The sequence below is a fragment of the Hyalella azteca genome, unplaced genomic scaffold (assembly GCF_000764305.2).
Source record: "Hyalella azteca isolate HAZT.00-mixed unplaced genomic scaffold, Hazt_2.0.2 contig494, whole genome shotgun sequence".
NCBI lineage: Eukaryota > Metazoa > Arthropoda > Malacostraca > Amphipoda > Hyalellidae > Hyalella > Hyalella azteca.
Window position 1 is genome coordinate 13,208 of NW_025930841.1, and position 10,742 is coordinate 23,949.

The window sequence follows — 10,742 nt, forward strand, 5'->3', positions numbered from 1 at the left end:
AGCAGACAAACCAACAACAAGAAGGAAGTTGAAGAGAAGTGTTGGAAAAAATTACATTAAATCTTCTCATAGTTCCCTGGGTTTGCTCGAGTACCTGGACGTTTGATTTGCTTGTGCGTTTGGTTGTATGTTTGCTTGCGTGTCTGTTTGAGTGCACAAGCTCTCGCGGCATCAACTGCGTTGGCTGCAGCAGCAACAAATGCAGCAGCTGCAGCTGCTCAACCACAACATCACAGCTGCAGCGGCCACAGTCGAACTGCAGCTGTGCACTCACAACACATAATATAACACAGCTTCTTATAGGAGCAGGAAGTAAACTAACAGACGCCACTTGGACTCTATAGCTCATATATGCTTAGTAAATATGCGTTGAAAACAACGTAAATAAAGCGGACGCACCAGCATCAGAACACAACACACAAGCACTCCTGCATCACTCGCCTCACTGACTTGCTGCTCGCGCACCACCTTTTGCCTCCCCACCCCTTGCCTCACCACCCCTTGCCTCAACACCCCTTGCCTCAACACCCCTTGCCTCACCACCCCCTGCCTCACCACCCCTTGCCTCAACACCCCTTGCCTCACCACCCCCTGCCTCACCACCCCTTGCCTCAACACCCCTTGCCTCACCACCCCTTGCCTCACCACCCCTTGCCTCACCACCCCTTGCCTCACCACCCCTATTTTTAGTGCATTTACTTTACTAATTGATTTATTTGTGTTTCTAGGACTGAACTTTTTCTGAACAGAATTTTGTGGTTTGAACTGACGATGGAGCTGGACTCCGAAACGTTTTCTCTTATAAAGATATGGTGAATTTTTGTGGTATTTTCTTTGCTTTTAAATTCCTGGTTAACGCCGAGTAATATCATTGTATCTTCGATTAAGATAAATTTACTTGGCGTTTTCTTTGCTTATTTAATATGGGTGATTGTCGTAAACAACATTCAATACGAGTAAATTTGTTTCAATATTCGACAAACTCAGGACAAGTGAATGTCACCCGTCAATTTCAATTCAATCGATTGATGCTCACTTTTCTCGACCCTCCAGACCTCGTTCACCACAAGGACGGCGAGTTCGGCCACCTTCCCTGCGTGGTCGGGACGGCAGCGCAAGACGCAGTCCCTCACATAGGCGGCGGTGACGCGAGCGTGGCGCAACGCCTCCTTCAGCTCCCCCCAGCGTTGAAGGAAGCTGCAGGGGCTGCGGGTGCTGAGGGCCGGCACAACGTTCAGCAGCACCTCCCGCAGCCTACAAGAGGAGTTTGAGGTAACGTTTGATCCGGTACATTATGTCGACATATCTACAGAAGTGAGACGCTTGATTGGCCGAGCTTTTTCGTTTTTCCGTAGTGTCACGTTATAATTTGTTTTCAGCTTGCCTTTTATCATACTTGCTAACATGTTTGTAATGTCTTTATTCATATAATATTTGTCTGCTCTCTTCTCCAGGGTTTCGCCATAATATACGGCTGTTTCCTTCTTGAACGTTTCACAACAACATACGGCTGTTCCCAAATTAAAATTAATGGGGGCGATAGGTGGCGATAGTACATTATAGGTAACGTAACGGTGGGTGAAGTGATCTGCCAAAATTAGACAATAAAACACCAATAAATCGAGAGGGTGGCGAGTATAGGTGGCAGTCGTAGTTGAATCATCGATGATTTACAGGAAATGAATCATAGCTGGTGCATTGCAAGCCACCGACAATCGTTAATTGCAGGTTATTCGAGATCAAGACCAAACCATGACTTCGTTCTGTGTGCTTGTCTTTCAAGATTAAGTTGTGTTAAGAAAATTAAGCAAAAATTTAACGTGAATTTCGTAGGTACGAGTAAAAATGACAGAAGTAATGTGTTCACAAATTTTACAAGCCAAAATGAGGACACATGGGCATGTATGAGACTGCTCCTGATATAATTTTTCCGAGGAACAATGGAAAATTTTGTCGCAAAAAACACGGTTCTTTCAAAAGATGACGGTGAATCCAGTTTTTCAAGTTCACCTGTGACAATGCGTAAATTTGTTGCGATGCGTGTGCGTTTGCGTATGCGCCAAACTTACCGTGTTATCAATATTGCGATCAATCGAGACTAATTATTGCGCATCATTAAGCATAAATTGTAAGGATCGTCTAAGTATATTCCATAATATTTACAATATTCTCATGTTACCCAATTTATCTAAATTTTGAAGCCATGCCTTTGACGTAGTCGACAGGAGCTCGGGATCTCTATAATGCACTGCGAGCAAGTCGAGTAAAGCACACTTTCATACCTGTTGGGTTGACGGGCGTCGGCGTTGAGCTTCGTACTGTTCTTTACCATGTCCCGCTTGAAATATGTGCTTTCCAGTAATAAGCTTGTCATATGTATATGTATCCTTTTTACACAGTGGGATACAAGTAAAAATTCGGTTTTCCATCTTTGACTTCAATAGTGAAATATGATTATTTTCGGGAAATTTGCTTATGCAGTCATATAATTATTTTAATTATGAGTCTAAATTTTATATATTGACTTATAATTAAATAAATTTAGTCTTTTTTATATTCATCGAGTGATGTCAATTCCTTATTTGACACAAGAAAAGTCTTGGAGAAAATATTTCGCATCATACCGCTGTCAAAATTGTTGTAATGTTCATAATATGGAACTTCGATACTTATTAAGCATTTTCTCGTAGCCTTTTACTCTGAGCTGAACCTTCGTTCGTTATGGATAAACGAAGTTTCTTTCAACGTGTGTTTGCTCGAATATAGTAGCATGTGTACAAATAAAATTGTTGATGGAACCATCTAATCACCACGGTGGTAGCACTAACCTCTGTTATTTGATGAAATTAGTACCTGCAGTACTTCAATTAAATCTTTAAAAAAATCACTCTACTGCCAAGACCTATCCGATGGTTTAACGGTAGAGGCTAGGCTCCGCATGTGGAAGACTGGAGTTCGAATCCTGAAGGCAGGGACTTCTTCAAGTAAATATCTCACGAGGCGATACTCTGATAATTTGTTCCTGCTACATGTCAGACATTGTTACTTGTACTGCCATTGTGAATTTCCATAAGTACCCCTTAGAATGGTGATTGGAAGCAATATCAGTAAATAGAAAAGCACCGGATTGGAAACTAAAGAAAAAAAATATATATATATTTTTTCAATTTAAAAGTTGCCATCAATGACTCATTGAAGCGCCACCGGTGCCAATGGGTAGTTATTGGCGAAAAAAGAGCTTTACGAGTAGGGTGGTCATCGGCAGGTTATATGGTGTGGGATAGGTGGTGCACGACACCGATGCGTAAAGTCACAGTACTATAATACAGAGGTGGGCAGTAGCGCGCTACATTTTCAGCAGCGGTAGCGGTAGCGGCGCTACATTTAAGCAATTGTAGCGGTAGCGGTAGCGCCCGCGACATATTTAAGTAGCGATACGAGGTTTTGCCACTACAGCGCTACCGCTACATTTATAGATAAAGCCTTTAGATTTTACTTAATAGTATTATATATAATTTAAAAACCAGCATGATGCATACCTAATATAAATTACAGAATAAAACTGTACGAAAGATTTCGGTGTAATGTTGTCAACCTCAGCCTGTTACTAGTGTCAACATGTTAGTTGTTACGTGTTAAGTTGTTACCAGTTACCACTTACAGGTATTTTTTCATGTTTCAGTTTGCTTGCAGGTATTTTTACACAGTTATTTTTATGTTTCACCTTCCCTACATGGATGTCTACTTTAATCTACCAATCTCTAAAATAATCCACATTATATATACAAATAAAAGACTGATTTTTTATATGTATATGTGGATAATTTTTGAGATTGGTAGATTAAAGTAGACATCCATGTAGGGAAGGTAAAACATTAAAATAACCGTAACTCTTATTTACTGTATCTAACCCGTACTAGTTCGGTTAGGTTAATTGCAATAAAGTTACATTGATATGTTTTGAAAATGTTTTATTATCATCAAATATTTATGAGTTAATCCCAATAGCAGAACAATAAATATTTAGAGATTTCTAATAATTTTGGCCATTGTAGCGGCTAATGTAGCGGCGCTACATTTTACTGTAGCGGTAGCTGTAGCGTCGCTACATTTCAAAGTAGCGCTGCCCAGCTCTGACTATAAATCATAGTTGCTCCACCTATGGCGTCCGCCGATAGCATCATAAAAACATAAGTGCTCCACTCTTAAATTTTATTCGGGTTTCCTGCATAAACATTTGCAAAAATATACGGTTGTTTCCTACTTGATTATCTTGCCACAAAATACGGCTGATTGATAATAAGTTTACTAAACAAATTACGATGAATCAATGCACGTCTTACAATGGAGTTAGTAACGGCGCTTTACTTGCGTGCTTCGACGAGAAAGTGGTTCTTTGGTTGCAGCAGCGTTTGTCGCATTTCAACCGTGCCATTTCTTAAATGCGCATGCTCATCTTAAGTCGCTTCCTCTGCGTAAATTTGTTTCAAAGAACTATGAAAGAATGTGTTAAATGTTTTCTTTAACATACCAACATCCTACCGATACCTACCACATGCCATGGAGGTAAGAAGATAAAATCTGCAGCTACAGTCTATCAGAAAAAAATTCAGAAATTAGCTACGATTCTGTTATTCTAGTAAGATAAAAGGTGTCTCTATGGCATGTGGCATTCAGTTGCAGTTGTTACTCTATTCCAATAGTCTAAAATTATTGTACAACGGCATTAATTTTTGAATGCAACAAAGCTTTCGGAAATAGTACTACTTAAATTGTAAACGTTTAATCTTTTAAACTGAATTATTTTCAAGCGTAATGCTTCACTATTTACAATAAGATTGCACAATTTAACTGAAAAGCGTGCATTGATCGACGCCTAATAAGTCGAAGAACTCTAGGCAACTGCCCAGAGCAACGTCTCCGAACTGCCTCTCATTATCCAGCATAACCTCATGGCGGGGTAGTTCATCAAAACATTTTTCAGATTGCAGGTTCACATGGTTGTTCAAAATTGGTATCAACTTACGTCCAGGCAATTGTAATATGTAATCGTTCATTATTACGCCAAATCAGACACATAAAATTGCTGTCTCACCTGAAGTTTGTTGGCGGAACTTCCAAAATATTTGCAAGAGTAGAATCAGGGTCGATTATTCGCCCTACAACGTAGGATATGGCCATTATAGCTTGTGGTGACCAATGCGGGAATGAGTAGGTAGTTCTGTTACTCCCACACTCCGATCTCTTCGCTCTGAGCACAACGTTGAGGAACACTGTGGTGTCTACACCGACGCTGGCACCATGAGCCTTCATTCTGTCGCGACACTGACGCTTCAAGCACAGGAGTTCATCGTCTGTAAAGGTAAGCTGGTTGCAGCAGAGCAACTTCAACGCCCATTGACCAACGACCATGAAGAGATCGTCAATAAGAACATCTTTGTCTGGGACATGGATATCGCTAAGTGTTCTTTCTACAGTGTTCTTTGACAGTTTCGATATGTAGCTCGAAACGTCTTCAAAACTTTTCCATCGGTCATGGGTTTGAAAATCAGTTATCATCTCTTCAGTAGTTGCGCTGCCTGGGGCTTCTGAAGCGGCCGCCATCTTGCAGTAGTCACCTGCACATGAAATGCATGCTGAGGTTAAGCTGGGGTTAAGTTGAGGTTAAGTTGAGGTTCAGTTGAGGTTAAGTTGAGGTTAAGTTGAGGTCAAGTTGAGGTTAAGTTGAGGTTCAGTTGAGGTTAAGTTGAGGTTAATGCAGTGCACATGGTAGCACGTGTGTTGGTGTGTGGCGTGATGCAGTGCACATGGCAGCACGTTTGTTGGTGTGTGACGTGATGCAGTGCACATGGCAGTACGTGTGTTGGTGTGTGTTGTGTTGTTCAAGGGTTCGCTCCAACGCCCCAGCAAGACTCACAGAGGATCCAGAATTTTCCCCCGAGGGCGCTGAGGTCCAGGGGCGCCGCCATGTGGATGTGGAGCCAAGATTCATGACACACGGACGCGAGGGCGGCCACGCCAGCGGGGGTGCCCACACACCCGATGAAGTCCTCCAATACCACCCTGTCCCCCGGGAGGGTGAGGGGAGGTGGGATAAGGTGGATCACTATAGACGAAGAGCTCTATGAATTGCTATATATACACTACTTGTGTACTGGCTTTAGCAATGAACGAGATTTTCCTTATGGAATGCGCAGCCTTATTAATAGTATACAGCCATATGATAATATACAACCTTATGAATAACATACAGCTTTAAGAATCATGCACAGCCGTAAGAATAATATATACAGCCTTATGACTAACATACAACCTTATGAATAACATACAGATGTAAGAATAACATACAGCCTTAGGAATATTATACAGCCTTAAGTGTCATATAAAGTGTTATAATAATATACAGCCGTAAGTCCAACATACAGCTGTAAGAATAAAAAACAGCCTTATGAATTATATACCACCTTATGAATAAAAACAGCCTTAAGAATAAAATACAGCCGCAGGAATAATATACAGCCTTAAGAATAAAATACAGCCGCAGGAATAATATACAGCCTTAAAAATAATATACAGCCGCAGGAATAATATACAGCCTTAAGAATAAAATACAGCCGCAGGAATAATATACAGCCTTAAAAATAATATACAGCCGCAGGAATAATATACAGCCTTAAGAATAAAATACAGCCGCAGGAATAATATACAGCCTTAAAAANGTAGTAATAATATACAGCCTTCTGAATAATATACAGCCGTAGTAATAATATACAGCCTTCTGAATAATATACAGCTGTAGTAATAATATACAGCCGCATGACGGTACGTCGTCCAGGTTTCACAAGATTGAACATTGGGCAAGGATTTCCACGCCAGTCATCATAGCTCATTTTTACGACTAATAATGACTGACGATGAAAGCTTTGAATTAAACTTTACTGTTTATGGATTACGATTAGTTATGAACATTTGTGACTGATCAGGATTAAGTATGACTGATTATGAATATTTGTGACTGATTATGATTAACTATTACTAATTAAAACTATTTGTGACTGATCATGACTAACTATGACTAATTAGGACTATTTGTGATTGTCTATGGCTAATTGTGACTGATTATGACTGACTGTGACTAATTAAGACAATTTCTGACTGATTATGACTAACTATGACTAATTAAAACTATTTTTGAATGATTACGACTATTTATAACTGATCAGGACTCTATATGACGAATTAAAGTAAATATGAATGATTATTACTAATTATAACATCATATGAGGTCTCTCTTCGTTCTAATGAGGCTAAGCAAACGTATAACTTCTCAATTGATTTTTTATTGCATAGAATATCAGATTGCTCACTCATTATAATTAATGGGTCTGTCTAAATGGTGACATGATTTCTTAACCACAGCAAAAGCAGGGAGAGGCTTTAGAACTGTCATCCTCTTTTGCTACGACAAACTGGGGCAAAAGTGCATCGAAATATGACCAGCTCGTATCACGCAGTTGACAGCTTGAAAACACACGTAAAAACAAGCATCGCTTGTCATGCCATGACAGGCCACTTGCCATGAAATGCCAGGCCTCCTGTCATGCCATGTCAGGCCTCTTGTCATGACCACCAGGCCTCTTGTCATGCCATGTCAGGTCTCTTGTCATGCCATGTCAGGCCTCTTGTCATGCCATTTCAGGTCGCAATTAAGTGACCACAGGCGCCAGGTTGTTGAATGCTATCACAAGTTGTAGGTCAACACAATTGAGTAAGTGAGATGAAAGAACAAATTTCTAATGTTAATGAATGAATAAAGTTAAATGCTGATACGATGGAAAGAGAAATGTTTTTCAGATGCTACATTGTTTTGTGTGATATCATCGAGTCTATCCCAGAACCATACATTACCTCGAGTGTTGAAAACGAGAACTCGATGGCATTTATTTGCATCAGCTGTGTTCTTAACTACACCTGCAGCGTTCTTACCCGCTGTTTCGCAGCGGACGCAGCAGGTCATCATGGGGATGGAAGGCGTCACTAGTGTTGGTCAGTTTGAGGGTAATATTGAGTTCCACACGTTTAGCTTCCTCGACGAGTCCCACCCACGGCGCCTCCCTCAGGGTGACGGCGTCCAAGGACACCACCAGAAGCTCTGGATTTGCGTGACGCAGCATTTCAACAATTGCTGCAACATGGCGACCTGCGGATAATGTTGTCCTCTGGAGAAGACGAAGTTGAGGAGCTTCGGCTGACTAACATAGCTGTCGCTGCATCCGCGCATTACTCGCCAAATTTAACACAGGCTCATTTCATTAGTCTTTTAGTAATTACATTCCGAGTTATCTAAATCTTTTGGGTTATTAAATCCCCAGTTCACGAAGAATTTAACTGCAACTAAAACGCCGAGTAAGTATTAAAATCACTTGTTTGCTTGAATCGCAAGTTAACCAGGAATTTAAAAGCAAAGAAAATACCACAAAAATTCACCATATCTTTATAAGAGAAAACGTTTCGGAGTCCAGCTCCATCGTCAGTTCAAGTCAGCTCATTGCATAGCGAGTCACTCAGCGAGCGCACCATCTCACTCAAGGAATTTACTACATCATTCAACAATTTCGACTCATTGCCGTGCTCTTCCACCAACTCCTCTCTTTTTCGAGCACCAAGAGTTGGTTTTTCGCAATCACGGCAAAACCAATGAAGCAATTTAGATTTCTGGAAAAATAAGTACTCCTTAGAGCTCAACTTTGAACAGCTGATACAAATGAGATATACGTTTCAATATACCTTCACCTCCATCCAATATTAAAATAATTACATATGAAGATGACATAACAATCTCATCCTCCCACAAAGACTGTAAGACTGCTGCACAAGTCCTTCTTACATACCTACAAACCATACACACATGGACCACAGAAAACCAACTACAACTCTATGCAACAAAAAGCACTGTCACTCTTTTCACACCTGACCAGACCGAATATAGCACACAACTCAACCTCAATATCAATAATACACTCATTCCAACAGCACGCAGCCCTAAAATACTTGGACTTACCTTTGACCCAAAGCTCGCCTTCAGCACACACATTAGTAATACTCACAACAAAGCCAATAATACAATCAAAATAATCAAATCATTTACAATCACACGATTGGGAAAACGAAAAGAACTACTCACAACCACAATTCAAACAATCACGCGTCCAATCCTTGAATACGCAAACTCATCCTGATCATCAATTATATCACACACGCACATGAACAAACTCCAAACAGTCCAGAACGCAGCACTCAGGATAGCCACAGGCTGTACCGCAGACATCAACATCCACCACCTTCACCAAGAAACCAAACTCCTACCCCTAACACAACACCTCAAACTTCACGCCTCACAACTCAGACAGAAAGCACAAAACCCAACCCACCCACTACATGCCCTCACCTTTTAGCCGCACCCACACCGTCTCATGAAACAAACTATTTTCCACAACTCAGGTTTCACCACCAACATAGATACCCCGCCTGCACAAGCTACACAGGTCACAATCGAACAAAATCTCAAAACTATCCACACTACAATCACATAAACCTATCTTGCAACCCTCCCTCACAATAAAATTTTAAACATCCCCGTACCGCAGATCCACCCATCTGAAATCAACCTACCTAGACCGGCACGCAGGAACCTTTCACATCTTCAGACAAGCAAATCACCGCTACTTCTCTCATACCTAAATAAAATAGACCCTGCCACACACCCTTCTCCACTTTGCCCACTCTGTCTGTCCAACACGCACGACACCATTCATCTTTTCTTCTGCCCTGAAATGCCCACATCCCTGTCGGTAGATGACCTTTGGGCAGATCCCGTAAACGCCGCGGGGCTGATGGCCCGCTGGGGCGGCCGACTTGGCTGGCCCCAGAACTGGGTCTAGGCCCCGCCTCGCGCCGTGAAGCGAGGCGGGGGTGTCAACAACAACAACATCAAGAATGTGACAACAGAGATGGTTATGAATGAGATAACTGAGATGATCTTGAATGATTTTCTGTGTGCTAATCCTCTCTTTTTTTATTGTTCCCAGTATATGCATACTAGACTGGTTCAGATCAGTCAAATAGCAAAGACAATAAAGTCATTTATGTGCCAAGTCACATCCATGTTTTGCTCCTCTGACCAACTGCATTTCTGCTGACTAGCCTGCTGCATTAAATGAACCTGCTGTCTGATAATGCTGACCTCACTGCTGACATATTCCTGACCTGTTGCTTTCCTCGTGGCTGACTTGTTGCTGACCTGTTACTCACCTCCTGGCTGACCTGTTACTGACCTCATGGCTGACCTGTTACTAACCTCATGGCTGACCTGTTGCTGACCTCATGGCTGACATGTTGCTGACCTCATGGCTGACATGTTCCTGACCTGTTGCTTTCCTCGTGGCTGACTTGTTGCTGGCCTGTTACTAACCTCCTGGCTGACCTGCTGACCTGTTGCTGACCTCATGGCTGACCTGTTGCTGACCTTGTCTCTTATACACATCTAGATGTGTATAAGAGACAGAGATAACAGAGATGATCTTGAATGAGATGACAGAGATGATCATGAATGAGATAACAGAGATGATCATGAATGAGATAACAGAGATGATCTTGAATGAGATAACAGACATGATCATGAATGAGGTAACAGAGTTGATCTTGAATGAGATAACAGAGATGATCTTGAATTTGATAACAAA

The 10,742-nt window shown here is 41.4% G+C and overlaps 2 protein-coding genes across 2 annotated transcripts; both read right to left on the reverse strand.

Annotated features, from left to right (window-relative positions):
• Window positions 1–983: 983 nt before the first annotated feature.
• LOC108674467 lies at window positions 984–5,733 on the reverse strand. The gene is made up of 2 exons (XM_018162420.2): window positions 5,096–5,733; window positions 984–1,254 (listed from the first exon to the last, which is right to left on the reverse strand). The coding sequence occupies exons 1-2, from the start codon at window positions 5,602–5,604 to the stop codon at window positions 984–986; spliced, it is 780 nt and encodes a 259-aa protein (XP_018017909.2). The 5' UTR covers window positions 5,605–5,733.
• A 149-nt stretch (window positions 5,734–5,882) lies between these two features.
• Window positions 5,883–8,194, reverse strand: LOC125177787. The gene is made up of 2 exons (XM_047880184.1): window positions 7,987–8,194; window positions 5,883–6,063 (listed from the first exon to the last, which is right to left on the reverse strand). Exons 1-2 carry the CDS (start codon window positions 8,172–8,174, stop codon window positions 5,883–5,885), a joined length of 369 nt encoding a protein of 122 aa, XP_047736140.1. The 5' UTR covers window positions 8,175–8,194.
• Window positions 8,195–10,742: the final 2,548 nt, after the last annotated feature.

Coding starts and splice junctions, on each gene's coding strand:
- LOC108674467 (XM_018162420.2), bottom strand. CDS start 5,604: ATGGCGGCCGCTTCAGAAGCCCCAGGCAGCGCAACTACTGAAGAGATG. Junction 1,255..5,095: donor GTTCCGCCAACAAACTTCAG/GTGAGACAGCAA, acceptor CTCCTCTTGTAG/GCTGCGGGAGGTGCTGCTGA.
- LOC125177787 (XM_047880184.1), bottom strand. CDS start 8,174: ATGCTGCGTCACGCAAATCCAGAGCTTCTGGTGGTGTCCTTGGACGCC. Junction 6,064..7,986: donor CGTCCGCTGCGAAACAGCGG/GTAAGAACGCTG, acceptor CCCGGGGGACAG/GGTGGTATTGGAGGACTTCA.